Source organism: Aythya ferina (assembly GCF_964211825.1).
Source record: "Aythya ferina genome assembly, chromosome: 8".
NCBI classification, from domain to species: Eukaryota; Metazoa; Chordata; class Aves; order Anseriformes; family Anatidae; genus Aythya; species Aythya ferina.
This window is the reverse complement of record NC_140304.1, coordinates 5,668,496-5,696,358: the sequence shown is the minus strand read 5'-3', so window position 1 is coordinate 5,696,358 and position 27,863 is coordinate 5,668,496. Positions and strand designations below refer to the sequence as shown.

The 27,863-nt window shown below is 46.7% G+C and overlaps 2 protein-coding genes across 4 annotated transcripts; one reads left to right on the top strand and one right to left on the bottom strand.

Annotated features, from left to right (window-relative positions):
• Window positions 1-857: 857 nt before the first annotated feature.
• LOC311441010 (pancreatic alpha-amylase) lies at window positions 858-20,591 on the bottom strand. 3 transcript variants are annotated; one of them, XM_084528632.1, is made up of 10 exons: window positions 20,402-20,586; window positions 19,639-19,785; window positions 19,240-19,437; window positions 18,176-18,406; window positions 2,852-2,985; window positions 2,642-2,764; window positions 2,428-2,527; window positions 2,147-2,268; window positions 1,912-2,037; window positions 858-1,175 (listed from the first exon to the last, which is right to left on the bottom strand). In XM_084528632.1, the coding sequence occupies exons 1-10, from the start codon at window positions 20,567-20,569 to the stop codon at window positions 986-988; spliced, it is 1,539 nt and encodes a 512-aa protein (XP_084384758.1). In that variant the 5' UTR covers window positions 20,570-20,586; the 3' UTR covers window positions 858-985. The 3 variants fall into 3 exon arrangements, with proteins under 3 accessions (XP_084384758.1, XP_084384759.1, XP_084384757.1); XM_084528633.1 differs by lacking the exons at window positions 18,176-18,406; window positions 19,240-19,437; window positions 19,639-19,785 and adding exons at window positions 3,417-3,647; window positions 4,596-4,793; window positions 4,995-5,141; XM_084528631.1 differs by lacking the exons at window positions 858-1,175; window positions 1,912-2,037; window positions 2,147-2,268; ... (1 more) ...; window positions 2,642-2,764; window positions 2,852-2,985 and adding exons at window positions 15,282-15,599; window positions 16,343-16,468; window positions 16,578-16,699; ... (1 more) ...; window positions 17,401-17,523; window positions 17,611-17,744 and having other exon boundaries at window positions 20,402-20,591.
• LOC311441011 (pancreatic alpha-amylase-like) lies at window positions 5,653-10,737 on the top strand. Its single transcript, XM_084528634.1, has 10 exons — window positions 5,653-5,843; window positions 6,460-6,606; window positions 6,808-7,005; window positions 7,948-8,178; window positions 8,610-8,743; window positions 8,831-8,953; window positions 9,068-9,167; window positions 9,327-9,448; window positions 9,558-9,683; window positions 10,420-10,737. The coding sequence occupies exons 1-10, from the start codon at window positions 5,676-5,678 to the stop codon at window positions 10,607-10,609; spliced, it is 1,539 nt and encodes a 512-aa protein (XP_084384760.1). The 5' UTR covers window positions 5,653-5,675; the 3' UTR covers window positions 10,610-10,737.
• Window positions 20,592-27,863: the final 7,272 nt, after the last annotated feature.

Sequence of the window (27,863 nt, the reverse complement as noted above, 5' to 3'; positions counted from 1 at the left end):
CTAAATATCTAGTACTTATAGAAACCTCAGGCGGATATGTGTCATTTCAATCATTTTCCACAAAAGGTATGGTGCTTAGAGCTTGAAAACTTTATGGCTAGACGCTTACATTTGGGGTTACGTAATGTTCATCTAATAGCAAGAATAGAATCACACACTTTGTGAGTGATAGACTGCACGTTAACATGAGCATGAAAAAAAAAATAAAAACAAACCAACATCAATCATAATATAAAAAATAATAAAAATAAAAATAAAAATAAAAATAAAAATAAAAATAAAAATAAATAAAAATAAAAATAAAAATAAAAATAAAAATAAATAAAAATAAAAATAAAAATAAAAATAAATAAATAAAGAGGTGGACCAGCCTGTGGAACCGCCAGCATGACCGTTAGTTTGCAGGAAGCCACGGGAGATAACAGTGGGAGAACTGATCTTTTCTTTGCTAAAGGACAGAAACGGAGTGTGAACCAGGCCACACACTGGCTTGACTGATGTCAAAGGCTGGAATAACTGATTGGCACAGCCCATCTGCTGACCTGGGCTCCACATTGGCTTTGCCCCAGAGAAAGGACATACTGCCGGCAAGCAGAGGCACTGCTTGCAGCTGCCTGCCCCAATGTGCCTGCTCCAGCTTACGGCTATGCGTGCACCTATCAGCCTTGGAAACAGAACATTTTAACTTTCCCAGGTGCTGGCTTCTTTTGTCTTATTTTTTATTTTCTTCTGTGTTTCTGTGATCTGGGAAATGCAGTGCTCTCTTGGTAGCCTTAAGAGCTGCCAATGGTATGGCCCCCAGTTATGACGTGATAATGCTACTACGACCCAGTTCATTAGGAGGAAAGACATCACTCTTCAGATTGATTGCCATTTATTGTTCACTGGGAACGGAGAGTCACAGGATCTTGAACACCAGGGAATCGCAAATGGGGGAAACAGCATACGTACAGACCACCGGGAGAGAAACAAATTCTGATTGAAGTTATAACTTGGCATTAACGTGAATTGCAACAAATGGATCTTCGTCAGTGTTACTGATCTGGAAGTTAGCCATTCCATCCCCAGAAACATACACCTGCTTTCCAGTACACGCGTTGCCCTCCTTTTGTCCAGAAATAACATCACAGTAGGTACCAGCAGGCAGACCAGTTTGCAAATTGACGTTCATGTACCTGTGTGAAAATCAGTGAACGTTGCTTCTCTGTTGTTTTCAAAACAGATATTTGCAACTGGGTAAAGGAATTCTGAAGCTGATGCTATTGCATGACTTGGAAAGGCAATGCGATGCAAGGGAGTTACTAAGCCTGACCCTGCTTCTCTCCCTGCACTCCTTTTCCAGAAATGGGGAGGCCACTGTGTGAATCTAGCTCAGGCTGTAGGAGTTGTTCTCATTGGAAGAAAAGAACAGGACAAAATCAAAGCATAAAAGAGCTTCACAACAGGACGCGTGCTGCTAAAGGTGATCCTAGTTGTGATGAGCGTTCAATCCATTAGGGTTGAACGGGCTTGGACTGGCTTGGATTGGACGGGCAAGTTTGGATGAGGGAAGTGAGAGAGTGCCTGCCCCGCTCAGAACTACCAAAACTTCAGCTCCTACTGCTTCCATCCTTGGGCACTGCTCTGTCCACAGCCTCAGCCTCTTCTCATGTGAACTCATCTGTGGGTGTACTGGAGATGACACGGTATGTGAGGCAGACCACAGGAATGGGATGCTCAAGATGCTAACGAGCAATCTGTACATCTTCAGACGCTCCACTCAGACACCTCAGCCTTGCTTTCGATGTTCTCCATTCACCTGTCAGCGCTCTAGCTGAAGGACATCCCCCCTCCCAACACCTGAGCCCTTTCAGCGTTCCGTCTGGGGAGCTCTGCTTCTCCTCGGGGATACGGTCTCTCCCACCAACTTACCAGTCGTCATTATTAAAGACGATGAAGCCTTTATTGCCACGGCCAAAAGCTACTTGATTGCTGTCATTGTCCCACCAGTTTGAGAAAGGCTCGCCGTCTACCACGTTACGGAAGATAACCATGTTCCTGAAAATGCCAGGAATGGCTGTCACTGGAGTTGCAAGAGCTCCACAGCCAAGAGGCTCATCATGCAAAAGTCACTGCTTTTACTGCGTTTTGCTCCAGAGTCTCCTACCTTATTTGCCGCCAGCGATGCTCACAAACCCAGTCGTTGCCACAGGTGGTGTCCGCATTGATTGTAACAGACTTTGTTGATCCATCCGAGTTGCTAGGTGGTCCAATCCAGTCGTTGGCGTCCTTTTATTGAAAAGAGACATTTGAAAGTTCTTACTGGAAAAAGCAGCGCAAAAAGCAGGATGGATGGCACACCTAATTTTCACCCACCCGATCCAGGATTGGACAGAGAAATCACTTGAGAAGTTTAGCAAACGTGAATCTTGAGCGTTACAAACTTACCTGCCCATTTACAAAATTTCTTGTCCAACGATAACTTGACATCACACGTGTGAATCCATACGGATGAGCCAACATGAAACCAACGGCCATTTTATAAAGCCTGTTGGGCCAAAAGCATAATGAGACGTGGCAAGAAAAAGCATGCTGGGGAACAAAGAGACAAACAAATCAGCAAGAGGAAGAGGCATCAGCCAGACAACCCCGCATTCCTTACCTGGCATCCCAGAAGGTGAGAATGGAAGCTCCACCAGCCCCGTGCCCCCGCTGGTTGTCATGGTTATCCACAAAGACCAAGGCTCTGTCAGAAGGCACAAAGCCCCAGCCTTCTCCCCAGTTCCTGGCCAAAAACACAAGGACTTGAATCTACCCCGCCAAGCTGTGCATCCAGCGTATCCTAGGCAAGCTGCACGATGGGTGCCCTTACTTTAAGTAGGCCATCTTTTCTCCATCCCACTTGCGGATCACTGTCCCCAGTTTTGCGCCGTATTTGAATTCGGTCACTCGGCCATTTTCAAAGTACTGACTGCCTGTGATCGGCTCGCCACCCAAGTCAATTACCTAGTACAGGAAGCAGAAGGTAATCATTTTTCTGGACTCACAGAGACAAAAAATGCTGCATTCACTCAGCAACTTTACCTCATCTTTTAGTTTGAGAGAAATGCATTGCCCAGCACGTTCGTTTCTGCTGGGCAGATCAGCCAAAAGTTGGTACAATACATGTTGTAACCATGTGGAAAGAAGGGGCTGTAGAGTTGCCCTAAGCTGCCGCCTACCACCTCCTAGTTAGTTGACCATTAGAAATCCCCACATAGATTTCAAGGTGCCTTGCATTTCTGAAGGGCAGGTATCACTCGCCCACTGGATTGCGGAGCTCAGCCTTTCCTGGTGTGTAGAAACAGGCCCATGGCATCACTGCCACTCCTCAGGAGGAGGAAGGTAGAAAAGACACATGCACAAAGAGAGGCAGAAAGGAAATTCATGGAGATTACCTCTTGGTAAATGAACGGTTTTGTTCCTGAAGGAAACCATTGAGTATTCAGAGTATTCAGCTTGTCCAGAAATGCTTTGATGTCCCCAGGCCACATATGCTTGGCAGCATCAATCCGGAAGCCTGCTACACCAATATCAATGAGGTAATTCATGTACTCTGCAATTTTTGTGCGTACATAGTCCTTCTCCTGGGCCAGATCAAGAAGGCCACTCAAGCGACAGTCGCGGACCTGTGAAAGGAAAGAAGAGCAAGTTAACGGAGAAGGAGAAAGGAAAAAGGTAAAGGAACATGAAAAGTACAAAGGCAAGAGGTTAAATATGGGGGACAAAGGAAAGGAAAAAGGAAAAGGGAAAAGGGAAAGGAAAAGGGAAACGGAAAGGGAAAGAGAAAGGGAAAGGGAAAGGGAAAGGGAAAGGGAAAGGGAAAGGGAAAGGGAAAGGGAAAGGGAAAGGGAAAGGAAAAGAACAAAAGAAATGGGAGAGAAGAGAGAGGAGAGAGAAAGGAAGAGAGAGGAGAGAGGAGAGATGCGAGAGAGGAGAGAGGAGAGATGCGAGAGTGGAGAGAGGAGACAGGAGAGAGGAGACAGGAGAGAGGAGATAGGACAAAGGGGAAGGTAATGAAGAGCACTGTGGTCTCACTCCATGCAGCAGCTTATAAAGCAGTGGTCAGTAAAATATCACCTCCCCACCTTGATGTCATCAGCATTCCAGATGGGAATCTGCACAGCGTATCATTGCAAAGCTGATGAAGGCTGAGCTGTGAACTTGAGAAAGACCTGCCACACATTCCATGTACAAAAACACTACCGCGCGCAGCCAGGTAGCATCTTGCGCTGCTGCCAGTTTTCCAGGAGGCACCTTATCAGGCTCAGCTGAGTTTTGCAGCTGTAAGGAAGAGCTCACTGGTGCAGCTGAGTGCTTTGGACTCCATCAGTTCAGGCGCACAGTCCTGCGCATGCCCACATGAAACATGTGGGACAGGTTTGTGATTTCTCAGTGCCTACTATACTGTGCACCACAAGTACCTTCCCTGAAGACAAATCTATGATGCTCACTGTATTCACTGGTCAGGTGGTGAAGCGCTGAATCTGTGGTCACCTACTCCCTTTGTGTGGCCTTACAGTAGTCTTTATAGAACAGGTTAAAAAAGAATTCACAGTTTTCCCATAGAAATTTACCTGATACATGTCTCCATAATTCTGGATTTCTCCATTTGAGGTGTAACATCTGCCATCATTGAAATCCCAGCCAGAGTACGGCACTGCTGGAAAATTTTCATTCCCAGCGTCGAAATAGCTTCCACAGGTTGAATGGGTGCCTGAGCCACCTGCAGCCCCACACATGTGGTTGACGACAGCATCCACATAAATATAAACCTGAAACGTAGTGATTGCACTTCAGTATGCTTTGTAGCGCTGGGAAGCAACAGTCAGAGCTTTATCACATCACTGTTAATTCGACCCTTTTTCCCCTTTCATATTCTCCATTTATGCCTCCTTTGAGGACAGGAGCAGTGACGTCCCTCAGTTGAAACCACACTGCTCGCTGTATCAGTTACGTGTTTTAAAGGCACTTACTCCAACGTTGTTGCATCTGGTCACCATGTCTCTGAATTCATTTTCATTTCCCGATCGCGTGCAGAGCTTGTAGCTGATGGGCTGGTATCTTTCCCACCAGGGTCTGAATGGGTTTGTAACGATGATATTTTCATTTGGAGGAGAAACCTGCAGATGAGGTGATGGACCTCAGTAAGAAACCAGTAGTTCCTGTTTCAAGTTCAAAGTGCAAAACATGCACCAAGATTAGTCCTGGATTCCCATGAGAGACAGGCTTTGTGCTAGACCCGGTCTCTCTCGCTCTCTCTCCCTCCCTGCAGCACAAGCTGGGGTCTGCGAGATGTCCGTCTTGTAGACTGGTAGCAAGGAAGTTCTCTTTTGTTCCCATGGGCTGCCCATGTCCAGCCTGGGCCTGCTGTCCAAGAGCACGCACATGGGAGGGCTGAAGCCACAGTCCCAAATTTGGGTGCACAGCACATACTGGTATATAGTAAGGCATAAACATTGTGAAAAGGTATTTTATCTTCAGCTGTGGGTCAATTCAGGAAAAAACAAAACGGAAGAGTGATACCCAGATCGCTACCCAAACAATAACTGATAGTGTTTATCTCTGAGAAATCTGTCAGCTGCAAAAGGAACTTTGTCATCTTGCAGGAGTATAAATTGGCCGTGGAGAGACCACAGCCTTATGCTGAAGGCACCATGCAAGTCCTCCTTCTCCTCGCAGCCGTAGGGCTTTGCGGAGCGCAGTACAACTCCAACACTCAGGCTGGGAGGACATCTATTGTACATCTCTTTGAATGGCGCTGGGCCGATATTGCTCTCGAGTGTGAACGCTACTTAGCTCCTAATGGATTTGGAGGAGTTCAGGTACGTTGTTTCCTGCCCGTAGGTAGTGAAACTGCTTTGTAACATTTGATTAATAAACCGCAAAAGGCCAGAATCAGAGACAGCCAGCTCCAAGTAACTTTGGTGTGGAACGTGGGGATGGAAGTAGTAAATGCTGTTAGGCGCAACCAGAGATCCCGCCGGCCTGGGTCGGGTGTCTCTCCATCAGACCAGCTGCAAAGGTGCACGCTTTCCCCTGATGGGCTTCCCTTGGAAGGCTAAGTTTTCCTCTTCCCTTTTTACTGAGGCAAGTGTCTCAGCGTGGAGTTTTGGCTTTCCGAAGGATGCCTCTATTGCAGACAAAAGTAGTTCCTGTGGCTTCAGCCCTCCCATGTGCGTGCCCTTGGACAGCAGGCCCAGGCTGGACATGGGCAGCCCATGGGAACAAAAGAGAACTTCCTTGCTACCAGTCTACAAGACGGACATCTCGCAGACCCCAGCTTGTGCTGCAGGGAGGGAGAGAGAGCGAGAGAGACCGGGTCCGGCGCAAAGCCTGTCTCTCATGGGAATCCAGGACTAATCTTGGTGCATGTTTTGCACTTTGAACTTGAAACAGGAACTACTGGTTTCTTACTGAGGTCCATCACCTCATCTGCAGGTTTCTCCTCCAAATGAAAATATCATCGTTAGAAACCCATTCAGACCCTGGTGGGAAAGATACCAGCCCATCAGCTACAAGCTCTGCACGCGATCGGGAAATGAAAATGAATTCAGAGACATGGTGACCAGATGCAACAACGTTGGAGTAAGTGCCTTTAAAACACGTAACTGATACAGCGAGCAGTGTGGTTTCAACTGAGGGACGTCACTGCTCCTGTCCTCAAAGGAGGCATAAATGGAGAATATGAAAGGGGAAAAAGGGTCGAATTAACAGTGATGTGATAAAGCTCTGACTGTTGCTTCCCAGCGCTACAAAGCATACTGAAGTGCAATCACTACGTTTCAGGTTTATATTTATGTGGATGCTGTCGTCAACCACATGTGTGGGGCTGCAGGTGGCTCAGGCACCCATTCAACCTGTGGAAGCTATTTCGACGCTGGGAATGAAAATTTTCCAGCAGTGCCGTACTCTGGCTGGGATTTCAATGATGGCAGATGTTACACCTCAAATGGAGAAATCCAGAATTATGGAGACATGTATCAGGTAAGTTTCTATGGGAAAACTGTGAATTCTTTTTTAACCTGTTCTATAAAGACTACTGTAAGGCCACACAAAGGGAGTAGGTGACCACAGATTCAGCGCTTCACCACCTGACCAGTGAATACAGTGAGCATCATAGATTTGTCTTCAGGGAAGGTACTTGTGGTGCACAGTATAGTAGGCACTGAGAAATCACAAACCTGTCCCACATGTTTCATGTGGGCATGCGCAGGACTGTGCGCCTGAACTGATGGAGTCCAAAGCACTCAGCTGCACCAGTGAGCTCTTCCTTACAGCTGCAAAACTCAGCTGAGCCTGATAAGGTGCCTCCTGGAAAACTGGCAGCAGCGCAAGATGCTACCTGGCTGCGCGCGGTAGTGTTTTTGTACATGGAATGTGTGGCAGGTCTTTCTCAAGTTCACAGCTCAGCCTTCATCAGCTTTGCAATGATACGCTGTGCAGATTCCCATCTGGAATGCTGATGACATCAAGGTGGGGAGGTGATATTTTACTGACCACTGCTTTATAAGCTGCTGCATGGAGTGAGACCACAGTGCTCTTCATTACCTTCCCCTTTGTCCTATCTCCTCTCTCCTGTCTCCTCTCTCCTGTCTCCTCTCTCCACTCTCGCATCTCTCCTCTCTCCTCTCTCGCATCTCTCCTCTCTCCTCTCTCTTCCTTTCTCTCTCCTCTCTCTTCTCTCCCATTTCTTTTGTTCTTTTCCTTTCCCTTTCCCTTTCCCTTTCCCTTTCCCTTTCCCTTTCCCTTTCCCTTTCCCTTTCCCTTTCTCTTTCCCTTTCCGTTTCCCTTTTCCTTTCCCTTTTCCCTTTTCCTTTTTCCTTTCCTTTGTCCCCCATATTTAACCTCTTGCCTTTGTACTTTTCATGTTCCTTTACCTTTTTCCTTTCTCCTTCTCCGTTAACTTGCTCTTCTTTCCTTTCACAGGTCCGCGACTGTCGCTTGAGTGGCCTTCTTGATCTGGCCCAGGAGAAGGACTATGTACGCACAAAAATTGCAGAGTACATGAATTACCTCATTGATATTGGTGTAGCAGGCTTCCGGATTGATGCTGCCAAGCATATGTGGCCTGGGGACATCAAAGCATTTCTGGACAAGCTGAATACTCTGAATACTCGATGGTTTCCTTCAGGAACAAAACCGTTCATTTACCAAGAGGTAATCTCCATGAATTTCCTTTCTGCCTCTCTTTGTGCATGTGTCTTTTCTACCTTCCTCCTCCTGAGGAGTGGCAGTGATGCCATGGGCCTGTTTCTACACACCAGGAAAGGCTGAGCTCCGCAATCCAGTGGGCGAGTGATACCTGCCCTTCAGAAATGCAAGGCACCTTGAAATCTATGTGGGGATTTCTAATGGTCAACTAACTAGGAGGTGGTAGGCGGCAGCTTAGGGCAACTCTACAGCCCCTTCTTTCCACATGGTTACAACATGTATTGTACCAACTTTTGGCTGATCTGCCCAGCAGAAACGAACGTGCTGGGCAATGCATTTCTCTCAAACTAAAAGATGAGGTAAAGTTGCTGAGTGAATGCAGCATTTTTTGTCTCTGTGAGTCCAGAAAAATGATTACCTTCTGCTTCCTGTACTAGGTAATTGACTTGGGTGGCGAGCCGATCACAGGCAGTCAGTACTTTGAAAATGGCCGAGTGACCGAATTCAAATACGGCGCAAAACTGGGGACAGTGATCCGCAAGTGGGATGGAGAAAAGATGGCCTACTTAAAGTAAGGGCACCCATCGTGCAGCTTGCCTAGGATACGCTGGATGCACAGCTTGGCGGGGTAGATTCAAGTCCTTGTGTTTTTGGCCAGGAACTGGGGAGAAGGCTGGGGCTTTGTGCCTTCTGACAGAGCCTTGGTCTTTGTGGATAACCATGACAACCAGCGGGGGCACGGGGCTGGTGGAGCTTCCATTCTCACCTTCTGGGATGCCAGGTAAGGAATGCGGGGTTGTCTGGCTGATGCCTCTTCCTCTTGCTGATTTGTTTGTCTCTTTGTTCCCCAGCATGCTTTTTCTTGCCACGTCTCATTATGCTTTTGGCCCAACAGGCTTTATAAAATGGCCGTTGGTTTCATGTTGGCTCATCCGTATGGATTCACACGTGTGATGTCAAGTTATCGTTGGACAAGAAATTTTGTAAATGGGCAGGTAAGTTTGTAACGCTCAAGATTCACGTTTGCTAAACTTCTCAAGTGATTTCTCTGTCCAATCCTGGATCGGGTGGGTGAAAATTAGGTGTGCCATCCATCCTGCTTTTTGCGCTGCTTTTTCCAGTAAGAACTTTCAAATGTCTCTTTTCAATAAAAGGACGCCAACGACTGGATTGGACCACCTAGCAACTCGGATGGATCAACAAAGTCTGTTACAATCAATGCGGACACCACCTGTGGCAACGACTGGGTTTGTGAGCATCGCTGGCGGCAAATAAGGTAGGAGACTCTGGAGCAAAACGCAGTAAAAGCAGTGACTTTTGCATGATGAGCCTCTTGGCTGTGGAGCTCTTGCAACTCCAGTGACAGCCATTCCTGGCATTTTCAGGAACATGGTTATCTTCCGTAACGTGGTAGACGGCGAGCCTTTCTCAAACTGGTGGGACAATGACAGCAATCAAGTAGCTTTTGGCCGTGGCAATAAAGGCTTCATCGTCTTTAATAATGACGACTGGTAAGTTGGTGGGAGAGACCGTATCCCCGAGGAGAAGCAGAGCTCCCCAGACGGAACGCTGAAAGGGCTCAGGTGTTGGGAGGGGGGATGTCCTTCAGCTAGAGCGCTGACAGGTGAATGGAGAACATCGAAAGCAAGGCTGAGGTGTCTGAGTGGAGCGTCTGAAGATGTACAGATTGCTCGTTAGCATCTTGAGCATCCCATTCCTGTGGTCTGCCTCACATACCGTGTCATCTCCAGTACACCCACAGATGAGTTCACATGAGAAGAGGCTGAGGCTGTGGACAGAGCAGTGCCCAAGGATGGAAGCAGTAGGAGCTGAAGTTTTGGTAGTTCTGAGCGGGGCAGGCACTCTCTCACTTCCCTCATCCAAACTTGCCCGTCCAATCCAAGCCAGTCCAAGCCCGTTCAACCCTAATGGATTGAACGCTCATCACAACTAGGATTACCTTTAGCAGCACGCGTCCTGTTGTGAAGCTCTTTTATGCTTTGATTTTGTCCTGTTCTTTTCTTCCAATGAGAACAACTCCTACAGCCTGAGCTAGATTCACACAGTGGCCTCCCCATTTCTGGAAAAGGAGTGCAGGGAGAGAAGCAGGGTCAGGCTTAGTAACTCCCTTGCATCGCATTGCCTTTCCAAGTCATGCAATAGCATCAGCTTCAGAATTCCTTTACCCAGTTGCAAATATCTGTTTTGAAAACAACAGAGAAGCAACGTTCACTGATTTTCACACAGGTACATGAACGTCAATTTGCAAACTGGTCTGCCTGCTGGTACCTACTGTGATGTTATTTCTGGACAAAAGGAGGGCAACGCGTGTACTGGAAAGCAGGTGTATGTTTCTGGGGATGGAATGGCTAACTTCCAGATCAGTAACACTGACGAAGATCCATTTGTTGCAATTCACGTTAATGCCAAGTTATAACTTCAATCAGAATTTGTTTCTCTCCCGGTGGTCTGTACGTATGCTGTTTCCCCCATTTGCGATTCCCTGGTGTTCAAGATCCTGTGACTCTCCGTTCCCAGTGAACAATAAATGGCAATCAATCTGAAGAGTGATGTCTTTCCTCCTAATGAACTGGGTCGTAGTAGCATTATCACGTCATAACTGGGGGCCATACCATTGGCAGCTCTTAAGGCTACCAAGAGAGCACTGCATTTCCCAGATCACAGAAACACAGAAGAAAATAAAAAATAAGACAAAAGAAGCCAGCACCTGGGAAAGTTAAAATGTTCTTTTTCCAAGGCTGATAGGTGCACGCATAGCCGTAAGCTGGAGCAGGCACATTGGGGCAGGCAGCTGCAAGCAGTGCCTCTGCTTGCCGGCAGTATGTCCTTTCTCTGGGGCAAAGCCAATGTGGAGCCCAGGTCAGCAGATGGGCTGTGCCAATCAGTTATTCCAGCCTTTGACATCAGTCAAGCCAGTGTGTGGCCTGGTTCACACTCCGTTTCTGTCCTTTAGCAAAGAAAAGATCAGTTCTCCCACTGTTATCTCCCGTGGCTTCCTGCAAACTAACGGTCATGCTGGCGGTTCCACAGGCTGGTCCACCTCTTTATTTATTTATGTATTTATATTATTTTTTTTCTTTGTTGTTAGGTTGTTTAGTGTTTTTTTTTTCATGCTCATGTTAACGTGCAGTCTATCACTCACAAAGTGTGTGATTCTATACTAGCTATGTGATGAACATTACCTAATCCCAAATGTAAACGTCTAGCCATAAAGATTGCAAGCTCTAACCACCATAACTTTTGTGGAAAATGATTGAAATGACACATATCCACCGGTGGTTTCTGTAAGGATTAGGCAATAAAGGCATGCAGAATACAGAGAGGGATATATCCCTGCTTGTAATCATTCCTCAATCCAAATGTTCCATGATGTTTGAGTGCAGCATTTATTTTATGTGATGTAGCAATTGAAGAGTCAGTCTTTGCTGTCTGTTTCATTCTAGAACGTCAAAGAAAATAATTACTGTCACTGTCTTCTTAAGTGAATTCAAAATTTGGTCGCCAATCTGTTCACTGCTTTTGAAAGATCAGGGCTGCACCCAGTCCCTGAAAAGGTGTTGGAACAACTTGTTCTGGACGCTATCTCCAAGCAATTCAAAGAGAAGAATGTTATTTGCAGTAGTCAGCACGGATTCACCAAGGGGAAGTCGTGCTCGACCAACCTTGTTGCCTTCTATAATGGCATCACCAGCTGGGTAGATGGGGGGAGAGCAGTGGATGTGATCTACCTTGACTTTAGCAAGGCTTTCCATACTGTCTCCCATGACATCCTGCTAGCAAAGCTAAGAAAGTGTGGGATAGAGGAGTGGACAGTAAGGTGGGTTGAGAACTGGCTGACTGGCCGAGCTCAGGGGGTGGTGATCGGTGGCGCAGAGTCTGGCTGGAGACCCGTGAGTAGCGGTTTTCCCCAGGGGTCGGTGTTGGGCCCGGTGTTGCTCAACATCTTCATCGATGACCTTGATGAGGGAATAGTGTCTGCCCTCAGCAAGTACGCCAATGACACAAAGCTGGGAGGAGTGGCTGATGCGCCAGAAGGCTGTGCTGTCATTCAGCAAGACCTGGACAGGTTGGAGAGATGGGCAGGAAGAAACCAAATGAGGTTTAATAAGAGCGAGTGTAGAGTCCTGCACCTGGGAAGGAACAACCGCATGTATCAATACAGGCTGGGGGGCGACCTGCTGGAGAGGAGCTCTGAGGAGAAGGCCGTCCTGGTGGACGACACGTTGACCATGAGCCAGCAGTGTGCTCTGGTGGCCAAGAGGGCCAATGGGATCCTGGTGTGCATGAAAAGGAGCGTGGCCAGCAGGTAATGGAGGTGATCCTCCCCCTCTACTCTGCCCTGGTCAAGCCTCACCTGGAGTACTGTGTCCAGTTCTGGGCTCCCCAGTACAAAAAAAAAAGACAGAGATCTCCTGGAAAGAGTCCAGCGGAGGGCCACAAAGATGATAGGGGGCCTGGAGCATCTTCCCTATGAAGAAAGGCTGAGAGATGTGGCTCTGTTCAGCCTGGAGAAAAGAAGACTGAGAGGGGATCTCATCAATGTGTATAAATACCTGAGGTGTGGGAGACAGAGGGATTTGGCCAACTTCTTTTCAGTGGTTTGTGGGGACAGAACAAGGTGGAGCAAGATGGTGCACAGGAAGTTGCGCACCAACATGCGAAAGAATTTCTTCACGGTGAGGGTGACGGAGCGCTGGAACAGGCTGCCCAGGGAGGTTGTGGAGTCTCCTTCTCTGGAGATATTCAAGGCCTGTCTGGACGCCTACCTGGGCAGCCTGCTCTAAGGAACCTGCTTTGGCAGCATGGTTGGACCCGATGATCTTTTGAGGTCCCTTCCAACCCCTACGATTCAGTGATTCTGTGATTCTGTGACCCAGCGTTTGTTTTTGTTCCTTTTGTTTCAAGCTCTTTTTGGTACATATTTGCTTCCTAAAACAATACAAAGAAGGTGAAAAAAGCAAGTGTCTTCCTGAACAACAACAGGTCTTTGAGATGAGTCAGGAAACCTAGAGGTACTGTCAAGATTATTGCTGATCTTCAGGTTTTTCAGAATTAGTTAGCACTGTTTTCTTCATTATTATTTCTTCTGCTTTCTATGCAGTGGTACCATTAAGTCTTCATGCAAACTAATGCTCGTGCCGGCTGTTCCAAAGGTAAAAGTGAAATGTAGGTCTTTCTCAGGCATACTCAACTTAGACCTTGTGAACCAGTTTAAAGGCAGAAATCCTACTTGCATGTGTTAATATAGAGTATTAATTCCAGTGGTACGTGCAGTGCTGAGGCCGAGTCTTCAATTTCTACATCACGTAAAATACACGCTGCAGTCCAACATGATGGAAGATTTGGATTCAGACATGATCACAAGCCAAGACACATCCATCTGACAGATGATGCCAAGCTGGGGAGATGTGTCTATCTGCCAGAGGGTAGGAAGGCCCTGCAGCGGGACCTGTACAGCTTGGATTGATGGGCAGAGGCCAAGGGGATAACGTTCAACACGGCTAAGTGCTGGCTCCTGCCCTCTGGCCACAACAACTCCATGCAGCGCCACAGGCTTGGGGCCGAGTGGCTGGAAAGCAATTATTATTATAAGAGGATATGGGGGTGTTGGTCAATGCTCACCTGAGCACGAGCCAGCAGTGTGCCCAGGTGGCCCAGAAGGCCGATGGCGTCCTGTCTTGTATCAGGAATAGTGTAGCCAGCAGGACCGGGGAGGTGACCGCTCCCTGTACTCTGCTTTGGCAAGGCCGCACCTCGACTACTGTGTTCAGTTTTGGGCCCCTTAGTACAAGAAGGACACCAAGGCCCTGGAGCTGGTCCAGAGAAGGGCTACAAAGTTGGCAAAGTGTCTGGAACACAAGTCTTATGAGGAGTGGCTGAGAGAACTGGGGTTGTTTAGTCTAGAGAAGAGGAGGTTCAGTGCAGGCCTTACTGCTCCCTACAGCGACCCTAGAGGAAGGTGTGGGGAGCTGGCGGCCGGCCTCCTCTTGCGCATTACTAGTGACAAGAGGGGATGGCCTCAAGTTGCACCAGGGGTGGTTCAAGTTGGAAATTAGGAGACATTTCTTCTCAGAAAGAGCAGTTAGGCACTGGAATGGGTTTCCAGGGAAGTGGTAGAGTCACCGTCCCTGGGGGTGTTCAAGGAAGGATTGGACTTGGTGCATAGGGACATGGTTTAGTGGGTGACCCTAGTGGTAGGGGGATGATCTGGGATGACCAGATGATCTGGGAGGCCTTTTCCAACCTTAATGATCCTGTGATTCCACGATCTCTGCATTCTGCATGCCTTTGTTGCCTGTTATTTATGGACACCTCAGGTGGATGTACATGTAGGTCATTTCGATCGTTTTCCACAGAAGGTACGGTGGTTAGAGCTTGCAATCTTTATGGCTAGACTTTTACATTTGGGGTTAGGTAATGTCTGTCTAATAGTTAGCAGAGAACCATCCAGTTTCTGAGTGTTAGACCTGAATGTCAACATGGGCCAGAACCAAAACTAAACAACAATCAAGGAAGCAACCAACCAAAACCAAAATCAACCAACCAAAACAAACAAACAAAAAACTTTACAACAACCTAGTGCAGCATGGAGACGAGCATACGCTGTGCTCCACTCTCTGTCAGGATATCCATTGCAAACCTGTCTTTTGCCCCTGGGATCAGGCCAGGCAGCACTCCTGCCCCTTTGAAAGAGGCTGGCTCCCCATTCCAGTTGCTGCTTGACTGCCCGGAGCCTGTTGCTTGCAGTGTGGGATAGCACAAGACAACCCAGATGGCAGTGAAAGATTTTGGTCAAGCCACATCTGCACAGACAGCGAATGACTTAGCGTTATTTGCTTGGAAGAAAACAGTTGTCTTACTCATGAGATATGTTATGAACAAATTATTGATGGTCACCATTTCCAGAGAACGCTTCCTAGCAAATCGGTAACCTTTAATTAAGAGTGTTCACTTGTAACACTCGTTTTGATCAGAATAAATTTGGGATTGCTTGGGATAGCGCCCTAATTCCTACTACTGGCATAGCATACGGTTTTGACGTGATAATGCTATTACGACCCAGTTCATTAAGAGGAAAGACATCACTCTTCAGATTGATTGCCATTTATTGTTCACTGGGAACGGAGAGTCACAGGATCTTGAACACTAGGGAATCGCAAATGGGGGAAACAGCATACGTACAGACGGACAGGAGAGAAACAAATTCTGATTGAAGTTATAACTTGGCATTAACGTGAATTGCAACAAATGGATCTTCGTCAGTGTTACTGATCTGGAAGTTAGCCGTTCCATCCCCAGAAACATACACCTGCTTTCCAGTACACGCGTTGCCCTCTTTTTGTCCAGAAATAACATCACAGTAGGTACCAGCAGGCAGACCAGTTTGCAAATTGACGTTCATGTACCTGTGTGAAAATCAGTGAACGTTGCTTCTCTGTTGTTTTCAAAACAGATATTTGCAACTGGGTAAAGGAATTCTGAAGCTGATGCTATTGCATGACTTGGAAAGGCAATGCGATGCAAGGGAGTTACTAAGCCTGACCCGGCTTCTCTCCCTGCACTCCTTTATCAGCCCTCCAGAAGTGGGGTGCCACTATCTGAATCTCACTCAGGCAGCAGGAGTTGTTCTCATTGGAAGAAAAGAACAGGACAAAATCAAAGCATAAAAGAGCTTCACAACAGGACGCGTGCTGCTAAAGGTAATCCTAGTTGTGATGAGCGTTCAATCCATTAGGGTTGAACGGGCTTGGACTGGCTTGGATTGGACGGGCAAGTTTGGATGAGGGAAGTGAGAGAGTGCCTGCCCCGCTCAGAACTACCAAAACTTCAGCTCCTACTGCTTCCATCCTTGGGCACTGCTCTGTCCACAGCCTCAGCCTCTTCTCATGTGAACTCATCTGTGGGTGTACTGGAGATGACACGGTATGTGAGGCAGACCACAGGAATGGGATGCTCAAGATGCTAACGAGCAATCTGTACATCTTCAGACGCGCCACTCAGACACCTCAGCCTTGCTTTCGATGTTCTCCATTCACCTGTCAGCGCTCTAGCTGAAGGACATCCCCCCTCCCAACACCTGAGACCTTTCAGCGTTCCATCTGGGGAGAGCTGCTTCTCCTCGGGGATACGGTCTCTCCCACCAACTTACCAGTCGTCATTATTAAAGACGATGAAGCCTTTTTTGCCACGGCCAAAAGCTACTTGATTGCTGCCATTGTCCCACCAGTTTGAGAAAGGCTGGCCGTCTGCCACGTTACGGAAGATAACCATGTTCCTGAAAATGCCAGGAATGGCTGTCACTGGAGTTGCAAGAGCTCCACAGCCAAGAGGCTCATCATGCAAAAGTCACTGCTTTTACTGCATTTTGCTCCAGAGTCTCCTACCTTATTTGCCGCCAGCGATGCTCACAAACCCAGTCGTTGCCACAGGTGGTGTCCGCATTGATTGTAACCGACTTTGTTGATCCATCCGAGTTGCTAGGTGGTCCAATCCAGTCGTTGACGTCCTTTTTATTGAAAAGAGACATTTGAAAGTTCTTACTGGAAAAAGCAGATCAAAATGCGGGATGGATGGCGCTCCTAATTTTCACAGAATCACACATAATCACAGAATTTCTAGGTTGGAAGTGACCTCAAGATCATCAAGTCCAACTTCTGACCTAACGCTAGCAGTCCCCACTAAACCATATCCCTAAGCTCTACATCTAAATGTCTTTTGAAGACTTCCAGGGTTGGTGACTCCACCACTTCCCTGGGCAGCCTGTTCCAATGCCTAACAACCCTTTCAGTAAAGAAGTTCTTCCTAACATCTAACCTAAAACTCCCCTGGCGCAACTTAAGCCCATTCCCCATCGTCCTGTCACCAGGCATGTAGGAGAACAGACCAACCCCAACCTCACTAAAGATCAGGTTTATACCCACCTGATCCAAGATTAGACAGAGAAATCACTTGAGAAGTTTAGCAAACATGAATCTTGACTGTTACAAACTTACCCGGCCATTTACAAAATTTCTTGTCCAACGATAACTTGACATCACACGTGTGAATCCATACGGATGAGCCAACATGAAACCAACGGCCATTTTATAAAGCCTGATGGGCCAAAAGCATAATGAGATGTGGCTAGAGAAAGCGTGCCAGGGAACAAAGAGACAAACAAATCAGCAAGAGGAAGAAGCATCAGCCAGACAACCCCGCATTCCTTACCTGGCATCCCAGAAGGTGAGAATGGAAGCTCCACCAGCCCCGTGCCCCCGCTGGTTGTCATGGTTATCCACAAAGACCAAGGCTCTGTCAGAAGGCACAAAGCCCCAGCCTTCTCCCCAGTTCCTGGCCAAAAACACAAGGACTTGAATCTACCCCGCCAAGCTGTGCATCCAGCGTATCCTAGGCAAGCTGCACGATGGGTGCCCTTACTTTAAGTAGGCCATCTTTTCTCCATTCCACTTGCGGATCACTGTCCCCAGTTTTGCGCCGTATTTGAATTCAGTCACTCGGCCATTTCCAAAGTACTGACTGCCTGTGATTGGCTCACCACCCAAGTCTATTACCTAGTACAGGAAGCAGAAGGTAATCATCTTTTCTGGTCCCACATAGACAAAATTGCTGCATTCACTCAGCAACTTTACCTCATCTTTTAGCTTGAGAGAAATGCATTGCCCAGCACGTTCGTTTCTGCTGGGCAAATCAACCAAAAGTTGGTACAATACATGTTGTAACCATGTGGAAAGAAGGGGCTGTAGAGTTGCCCTAAGCTGCCGCCTACCACCTCCTAGTTAGTTGACCATTAGAAATCCCCACATAGATTTCAAGGTGCCTTGCATTTCTGAAGGGCAGGTATCACTCACCCACTGGACTGCGGAGCTCAGCCTTTCCTGGTGTGTAGGAACAGGCCCATGGCATCACTGCCACTCCTCAGAAGGAGGAAGGTAGAAAAGACACATGCACAAAGAGAAGCAGAAAGGAAATTCATGGAGATTACCTCTTGGTAAATGAACGGTTTTGTTCCTGAAGGAAACCATCGAGTATTCAGAGTATTCAGCTTGTCCAGAAATGCTTTGATGTCCCCAGGCCACATATGCTTGGCAGCATCAATCCGGAAGCCTGCTACACCAATATCAATGAGGTAATTCATGTACTCTGCAACTTTTGAGCGTACATAATCCTTCTCCAGGGCAAGATCAAGAAGACCAACCAAGCGACAGTCACGGACCTGTGAAAGGAAAACTGAGCAATGTAAAGGAGAAATGAATGGAGAATGGAAAAGGGAAAGCAAAAGCATATTCAAAAAAAAAAAAAAAAAAAAAAAAAGGAGAAGAAAATGGAAAAGAAAAATAAGAAAAGGAAAAAGAAAAACAAAAAGGACAAAGGAGAAAGGAAAAGTAACAGCAAAAGCAAAAAGACAAAGGAAAGGGAAAGAAAAAGGAAAAGATAAAGGACAAATGACAAAGGAAATGAAAAAAGAGAAAGGAGAAATGGAAAGTAATGAAGAGCACTGTGGTCTCACTCCATGCAGCAGCTTATAAAGCAGTGGTCAGTAAAATATCACCTCCCCACCTTGATGTCATCAGCATTCCGGATGGGAATTTGCACAGCGTATCATTGCAAAGCTGATGAAGGCTGAGCTGTGAACTTGAGAAAGACCTGCCACACATTCCATGTGCAAAAACACTACCGCGCGCAGCCAGGTAGCATCTTGCACTGCTGCCAGTTTTCCAGGAGGCACCTTATCAGGCTCAGCTGAGTTTTGCAGCTGTAAGGAAGAGCTCACTGGTGCAGCTGAGTGCTTTGGGCTCCATCAGTTCAGGTGCACAGTCCTGCGCATGCCCACATGAAACATGTGGGGCAGGTTTGTGATTTCTCAGTGCCTACTATACTGTGCACCACAAGTACCTTCCCTGAAGACAAATCTATGATGCTCACTGTATTCACTGGTCAGGTGGTGAAGCGCTGAATCTGTGGTCAACTACTCCCTTTGTGTGGCCTTACAGTAGTCTTTATAGAACAGGTTAAAAAAGAATTCACAGTTTTCCCATAGAAATTTACCTGATATATGTCTCCATAATTCTGGATTTCTCCATTTGAGGTGTGACATTTGCCATCATTGAAATCCCAGCCAGAGTACGGCACTGCTGGAAAATTTTCGTTCCCAGCGTCAAAATAGCTTCCACAGGTTGAATGGGTGCCTGAGCCACCTGCAGACCCACACATGTGGTTGACGACAGCATCCACATAAATATAAACCTGAAACGTAGTGATTGCACTTCAGTATGCTTTGTAGGGCTGGGAAGTAACAGTCAGAGCTATACCACATCACTGTTAATTCGACCCTTTTTCCCCTTTCATATTCTCCATTTATGCCTCCTTTGAGGACAGGAGCAGTGACGTCCCTCAGTTGAAACCACACTGCTCGCTGTATCAGTTACGTGTTTTAAAGGCACTTACTCCAACGTTGTTGCATCTGGTCACCATGTCTCTGAATTCATTTTCATTTCCTGATCGAGTGCAGAGCTTGTAGCTGATGGGCTGGTATCTTTCCCACCAGGGTCTGAATGGGTTAGTAATGACAATATTTTCATTTGGAGGAGAAACCTGCAGATGAGATGATGGACCTCAGTAAGAAACCAGTAGTTCCTGTTTCAAGTTCAAAGTGCAAAACATGCACCAAGATTAGTCCTGGATTCCCATGAGAGACAGGCTTTGCGCCGGACCCGGTCTCTCTCGCTCTCTCTCCCTCCCTGCAGCACAAGCTGGGGTCTGCGAGATGTCCGTCTTGTAGACTGGTAGCAAGGAAGTTCTCTTTTGTTCCCATGGGCTGCCCATGTCCAGCCTGGGCCTGCTGTCCAAGGGCACGCACATGGGAGGGCTGAAGCCACAGGAACTACTTTTGTCTGCAATAGAGACATCCTTCGGAAAGCCAAAACTCCACGCTGAGACACTTGCCTCAGTAAAAAGGGAAGAGGAAAACTTAGCCTTCCAAGGGAAGCCCATCAGGGGAAAGCGTGCACCTTTGCAGCTGGTCTGATGGAGAGACACCCGACCCAGGCCGGCAGGATCTCTGGTTGCGCCTAACAGCATTTACTACTTCCATCCCCACGTTCCACACCAAAGTTACTTGGAGCTGGCTGTCTCTGATTCTGGCCTTTTGCGGTTTATTAATCAAATGTTACAAAGCAGTTTCACTACCTACGGGCAGGAAACAACGTACCTGAACTCCTCCAAATCCATTAGGAGCTAAGTAGCGTTCACACTCGAGAGCAATATCGGCCCAGCGCCATTCAAAGAGATGTACAATAGATGTCCTCCCAGCCTGAGTGTTGGAGTTGTACTGCGCTCCGCAAAGCCCTACGGCTGCGAGGAGAAGGAGGACTTGCATGGTGCCTTCAGCATAAGGCTGTGGTCTCTCCACTGCCAATTTATACTCCTGCAAGATGACAAAGTTCCTTTTGCAGCTGACAGATTTCTCAGAGATAAACACTATCAGTTATTGTTTGGGTAGTGAGAGGATATCTCTCTTCCATTTTGTTTTTCTCCCAAATTGACCCACAGCTGAAGATAAAATACCTTTTCACAATGTTTATGCCTTATCATAAACCAAGCCATCTGTGTGCTGTGCACCCAAATTTGGGACTGTATTCTTTCCAGTCATATAAACAAAGATAATGTATCAGAAATTAGCCCAGGCGTGACACGTGGACCCTTGAGGGGAGCTCTGGAACATGAAATGAAAGGCATTATAAGACAAGAGGAACTCTAATAGGTCTCAGAGAATGAATGAATTCAGAGGGATTCAGAGGCATCTAGCACTCAGGATTAATCCCAACTCACATCTGGGTACGAGACCAGCCTCTCTCAGTCAATAGCTGATGCATCACACAACACGTTGTGAGGCTTGAGTAGCTGAATAACGTACCTTTAGCTTAATACAAGTCTCGAGGGAACGGTGTTTTAAAATTTGACCATGCATTGGGTTGGTCTTGGTAATAATGACTGTCAATAGGTTTGTTCTCACTATCCTCATAATCACAATTTGTAATCACTTCACTGGTTGCTTTCTGTTTTGGAGTAAACAAGGTCATATATGGAGCTGGTGCATGTTTGTAAGAATGAATTGACTCCTTTTACTTATGATGTTAGAATCCTTATTCTCTCTTGCTCCCATTTGGAACAGTTTGTATTCTACTGTGACAGTACTGAAGATAGAAACCAATGAACCAAATTTCCTACCAATCAATGTGTCATTGCTGTTAGTTAGAATAAAGTCAATTTACTATTTTAGTGTTTCTTTTTTGTAGTTGAAAAAGACCTCTCGTAAGTTCTATAATAGGAAAATGAACAGGTGGGCAAACATGACCTGCTTTTGCATTTCATCCTTGAACACAAATTCTGGGAAAGACAAGAATGTATCTGACACATATGGAATGTCATGGCTAGTTTAGAAAGGACATAATCGAGGCAGTTCAGGTACAAAATGTAATGACATTTTCTCTTGGAGTGGGTATGTCTGTTGGTTGACTTCTTGCATTTCTCACAGTTATTCACTAAGTGTCAGGGATTTTCTTGTTTTTGAATTCTCACAGAGTGCTGTTTTATCATTGGCCTGACTCCAGCTTATTCAGGGAGTGTTGTACTAGGAACTTGACATTATATATTAGTTCCAAATGAGATCCTCAAATCATGTCACAAGGAAAAGCGGGAAGGTCTTTGAAAGAGGAAATAGAAGGAAAATCCCGAACAGGCTTAGGCAATGGATCCATTTGACTTTCCAATTCATTTTTATGCCAGACATCAAAAATTCACCTGCACTATCTCTTTACATCTAATTTTGCATTTCCCTCCTTGACTCGGATATATCGGTGGTCACTTAAAGGAAGGTGAAAGCTTACCCAGGTGCTCTACAGGAATGTACTTGAAACTCTCATCACTTTAAGTCAGGTAGAGCAACAGTTACTCTGCATGATTGTGTGATGAAAAACTGTAATAATTGGTAGTAGGCACTGTGAAATAACACGAAAAAACATAAGGCCAATTTCCAATTACCAGTGTGATTCAGCTGTTCAAGTCTCACAACGTGTTGTGTGATGCATCTGCCTTTGACTGAGAGTGGCTGATCTGGTATCCAGATGTGAGCTGGGATTAATCCTGAGTACTAGATGCCGCTGAATCACTCTGAATTCATTCATTCTCTGAGACCTATTAGAGTTCCTCTTGTCTTATAATGCCTTTCATTTCATGTTCCAGAGCTCCCCTCAAGGGTCCACGTGTCACGCCTGGGCTAATTTCTGATACATTATCTTTGTTTATATGACTGGAAAGAATACAGTCCCAAATTTGGGTGCACAGCACACAGATGGCTTGGTTTATGATAAGGCATAAACATTGTGAAAAGGTATTTTATCTTCAGCTGTGGGGCAATTTGGGAAAAAAAAATAATGGAAGAGGGAAAAAAACAATAATGGCTCAGGTGTTGGGAGGGGGGATGTCCTTCAGCTAGAGCGCTGACAGGTGAATGGAGAACATTGAAAGCAAGGCTGAGGTGTCTGAGTGGAGCGTCTGAAGATGTACAGATTGCTCGTTAGCATCTTGAGCATCCCATTCCTGTGGTCTGCCTCACATACCATGTCATCTCCAGTACACCCACAGATGAGTTCACATGAGAAGAGGCTGAGGCTGTGGACAGAGCAGTGCCCAAGGATGGAAGCAGTAGGAGCTGAAGTTTTGGTAGTTCTGAGCGGGGCAGGCACTCTCTCACTTCCCTCATCCAAACTTGCCCGTCCAATCCAAGCCAGTCCAAGCCCGTTCAACCCTAATGGATTGAACGCTCATCACAACTAGGATTACCTTTAGCAGCACGCGTCCTGTTGTGAAGCTCTTTTATGCTTTGATTTTGTCCTGTTCTTTTCTTCCAATGAGAACAACTCCTACAGCCTGAGCTAGATTCACACAGTGGCCTCCCCATTTCTGGAAAAGGAGTGCAGGGAGAGAAGCAGGGTCAGGCTTAGTAACTCCCTTGCATCGCATTGCCTTTCCAAGTCATGCAATAGCATCAGCTTCAGAATTCCTTTACCCAGTTGCAAATATCTGTTTTGAAAACAACAGAGAAGCAACGTTCACTGATTTTCACACAGGTACATGAACGTCAATTTGCAAACTGGTCTGCCTGCTGGTACCTACTGTGATGTTATTTCTGGACAAAAGGAGGGCAACGCGTGTACTGGAAAGCAGGTGTATGTTTCTGGGGATGGAACGGCTAACTTCCAGATCAGTAACACTGACGAAGATCCATTTGTTGCAATTCACGTTGATGCCAAGTTATAACTTCAATCAGAATTTGTTTCTCTCCTGTCCGTCTGTACATATGCTGTTTCCCCCATTTGCAATTCCCTAGTGTTCAAGATCCTGTGACTCTCCGTTCCCAGTGAACAATAAATGGCAATCAATCTGAAGAGTGATGTCTTTCCTCCTAATGAACTGGGTCATAGTAGCATTATCACGTCAGAACTGGGAGCCATACCATTGGCAGCTCTTAAGGTTACCAAGAGACCACTGCATTTCCCAGATCTCAGAAACACAGAAGAAAATAAAAAATAAGACAAAAGAAGCCAGCACCTGAGCAAGTTAAAATGTTCCAATGCCAAGGCTGATAGGTGCATGCATAGCTGTAAGCTGGAGCAAACACATTGGGGCAGGCAGCCTCTGCTTGCCGGCAGTATGTCCTTTCTCTGGGGCAAAGCCAATGTGGAGCCCAGGTCAGCAGATGAAGCTCGGCTGCGCCAATCAGTTATTCCAGCCTTTGACATCAGTCAAGCCAGTGTGTGACCTGCTTCACACTCCGTTTATGTCTTTATCAAAGAAAAGATCGGTTCTCCCTCTGATATCCCCAGTGGCTTCCTGCAAGTTAACGGTCATGCTGGCTGTTCCACAGGCTGTTCCACCTCTTTATTTATTTATTGTTATTTTTATTTTTGTTTTTGTTTTTATTTTTATTTTTTTATTTATTTTTATGTTTATTTTTATTTTTATTTCTATTTTTATTTTTATTTTTTATCTTATTTTTGATGTTGGTTTGCTCTTTAGGTGTTTTTTTCATGCTCATGTTAACGTGCAGTCTATCACTCACAAAGTGTGTGATTCTATACTAGCTATGTGATGAACATTACCTAATCCCAAATGTAAACGTCTAGCCATAAAGATTGCAAGCTCTAACCACCATAACTTTTGTGGAAAATGATTGAAATGACACATATCCACCGGTGGTTTCTGTAAGGATTAGGCAATAAAGGCATGCAGAATACAGAGAGGGATATATCCCTGCTTGTAATCATTCCTCAATCCAAATGTTCCATGATGTTTGAGTGCAGCATTTATTTTATGTGATGTAGCAATTGAAGAGTCAGTCTTTGCTGTCTGTTTCATTCTAGAACGTCAAAGAAAATAATTACTGTCACTGTCTTCTTAAGTGAATTCAAAATTTGGTCGCCAATCTGTTCACTGCTTTTGAAAGATCAGGGCTGCACCCAGTCCCTGAAAAGGTGTTGGAACAACTTGTTCTGGACGCTATCTCCAAGCAATTCAAAGAGAAGAATGTTATTTGCAGTAGTCAGCACGGATTCACCAAGGGGAAGTCGTGCTCGACCAACCTTGTTGCCTTCTATAATGGCATCACCAGCTGGGTAGATGGGGGGAGAGCAGTGGATGTGATCTACCTTGACTTTAGCAAGGCTTTCCATACTGTCTCCCATGACATCCTGCTAGCAAAGCTAAGAAAGTGTGGGATAGAGGAGTGGACAGTAAGGTGGGTTGAGAACTGGCTGACTGGCCGAGCTCAGGGGGTGGTGATCGGTGGCGCAGAGTCTGGCTGGAGACCCGTGAGTAGCGGTTTTCCCCAGGGGTCGGTGTTGGGCCCGGTGTTGCTCAACATCTTCATCGATGACCTTGATGAGGGAATAGTGTCTGCCCTCAGCAAGTACGCCAATGACACAAAGCTGGGAGGAGTGGCTGATGCGCCAGAAGGCTGTGCTGTCATTCAGCAAGACCTGGACAGGTTGGAGAGATGGGCAGGAAGAAACCAAATGAGGTTTAATAAGAGCGAGTGTAGAGTCCTGCACCTGGGAAGGAACAACCGCATGTATCAATACAGGCTGGGGGGCGACCTGCTGGAGAGGAGCTCTGAGGAGAAGGCCGTCCTGGTGGACGACACGTTGACCATGAGCCAGCAGTGTGCTCTGGTGGCCAAGAGGGCCAATGGGATCCTGGTGTGCATGAAAAGGAGCGTGGCCAGCAGGTAATGGAGGTGATCCTCCCCCTCTACTCTGCCCTGGTCAAGCCTCACCTGGAGTACTGTGTCCAGTTCTGGGCTCCCCAGTACAAAAAAAAAAGACAGAGATCTCCTGGAAAGAGTCCAGCGGAGGGCCACAAAGATGATAGGGGGCCTGGAGCATCTTCCCTATGAAGAAAGGCTGAGAGACGTGGCTCTGTTCAGCCTGGAGAAAAGAAGACTGAGAGGGGATCTCATCAATGTGTATAAATACCTGAGGTGTGGGAGACAGAGGGATTTGGCCAACTTCTTTTCAGTGGTTTGTGGGGACAGAACAAGGTGGAGCAAGATGGAGCACAGGAAGTTGCGCACCAACATGCGAAAGAATTTCTTCACGGTGAGGGTGACGGAGCGCTGGAACAGGCTGCCCAGGGAGGTTGTGGAGTCTCCTTCTCTGGAGATATTCAAGGCCTGTCTGGACGCCTACCTGGGCAGCCTGCTCTAAGGAACCTGCTTTGGCAGCATGGTTGGACCCGATGATCTTTTGAGGTCCCTTCCAACCCCTACGATTCAGTGATTCTGTGATTCTGTGACCCAGCGTTTGTTTTTGTTCCTTTTGTTTCAAGCTCTTTTTGGTACATATTTGCTTCCTAAAACAATACAAAGAAGGTGAAAAAAGCAAGTGTCTTCCTGAACAACAACAGGTCTTTGAGATGAGTCAGGAAACCTAGAGGTACTGTCAAGATTATTGCTGATCTTCAGGTTTTTCAGAATTAGTTAGCACTGTTTTCTTCATTATTATTTCTTCTGCTTTCTATGCAGTGGTACCATTAAGTCTTCATGCAAACTAATGCTCGTGCCGGCTGTTCCAAAGGTAAAAGTGAAATGTAGGTCTTTCTCAGGCATACTCAACTTAGACCTTGTGAACCAGTTTAAAGGCAGAAATCCTACTTGCATGTGTTAATATAGAGTATTAATTCCAGTGGTACGTGCAGTGCTGAGGCCGAGTCTTCAATTTCTACATCACGTAAAATACACGCTGCAGTCCAACATGATGGAAGATTTGGATTCAGACATGATCACAAGCCAAGACACATCCATCTGACAGATGATGCCAAGCTGGGGAGATGTGTCTATCTGCCAGAGGGTAGGAAGGCCCTGCAGCGGGACCTGTACAGCTTGGATTGATGGGCAGAGGCCAAGGGGATAACGTTCAACACGGCTAAGTGCTGGCTCCTACCCTCTGGCCACAACAACTCCATGCAGCGCCACAGGCTTGGGGCCGAGTGGCTGGAAAGCAATTATTATTATAAGAGGATATGGGGGTGTTGGTCAATGCTCACCTGAGCACGAGCCAGCAGTGTGCCCAGGTGGCCCAGAAGGCCGATGGCGTCCTGTCTTGTATCAGGAATAGTGTAGCCAGCAGGACCGGGGAGGTGACCGCTCCCTGTACTCTGCTTTGGCAAGGCCGCACCTCGACTACTGTGTTCAGTTTTGGGCCCCTTAGTACAAGAAGGACACCAAGGCCCTGGAGCTGGTCCAGAGAAGGGCTACAAAGTTGGCAAAGTGTCTGGAACACAAGTCTTATGAGGAGTGGCTGAGAGAACTGGGGTTGTTTAGTCTAGAGAAGAGGAGGTTCAGTGCAGGCCTTACTGCTCCCTACAGCGACCCTAGAGGAAGGTGTGGGGAGCTGGCGGCCGGCCTCCTCTTGCGCATTACTAGTGACAAGAGGGGATGGCCTCAAGTTGCACCAGGGGTGGTTCAAGTTGGAAATTAGGAGACATTTCTTCTCAGAAAGAGCAGTTAGGCACTGGAATGGGTTTCCAGGGAAGTGGTAGAGTCACCGTCCCTGGGGGTGTTCAAGGAAGGATTGGACTTGGTGCATAGGGACATGGTTTAGTGGGTGACCCTAGTGGTAGGGGGATGATCTGGGATGACCAGATGATCTGGGAGGCCTTTTCCAACCTTAATGATCCTGTGATTCCACGATCTCTGCATTCTGCATGCCTTTGTTGCCTGTTATTTATGGACACCTCAGGTGGATGTACATGTAGGTCATTTCGATCGTTTTCCACAGAAGGTACGGTGGTTAGAGCTTGCAATCTTTATGGCTAGACTTTTACATTTGGGGTTAGGTAATGTCTGTCTAATAGTTAGCAGAGAACCATCCAGTTTCTGAGTGTTAGACCTGAATGTCAACATGGGCCAGAACCAAAACTAAACAACAATCAAGGAAGCAACCAACCAAAACCAAAATCAACCAACCAAAACAAACAAACAAAAAACTTTACAACAACCTAGTGCAGCATGGAGACGAGCATACGCTGTGCTCCACTCTCTGTCAGGATATCCATTGCAAACCTGTCTTTTGCCCCTGGGATCAGGCCAGGCAGCACTCCTGCCCCTTTGAAAG

Bases quoted from the DNA above. Each gene is read 5' to 3' on its own strand.
- LOC311441011 (XM_084528634.1), top strand. From the start codon at position 5,676: ATGCAAGTCCTCCTTCTCCTCGCAGCCGTAGGGCTTTGCGGAGCGCAG. The intron at 5,844-6,459 runs GTACGTTGTTTC...CCTCATCTGCAG, and splicing joins ATGGATTTGGAGGAGTTCAG to GTTTCTCCTCCAAATGAAAA. The intron at 8,179-8,609 runs GTAATCTCCATG...TTCCTGTACTAG, and splicing joins AACCGTTCATTTACCAAGAG to GTAATTGACTTGGGTGGCGA.
- LOC311441010 (XM_084528631.1), bottom strand. From the start codon at position 20,569: ATGCAAGTCCTCCTTCTCCTCGCAGCCGTAGGGCTTTGCGGAGCGCAG. The intron at 19,438-19,638 runs GTAAGTGCCTTT...ACTACGTTTCAG, and splicing joins CCAGATGCAACAACGTTGGA to GTTTATATTTATGTGGATGC. The intron at 18,407-19,239 runs GTAAATTTCTAT...TTCCTTTCACAG, and splicing joins ATTATGGAGACATATATCAG to GTCCGTGACTGTCGCTTGGT.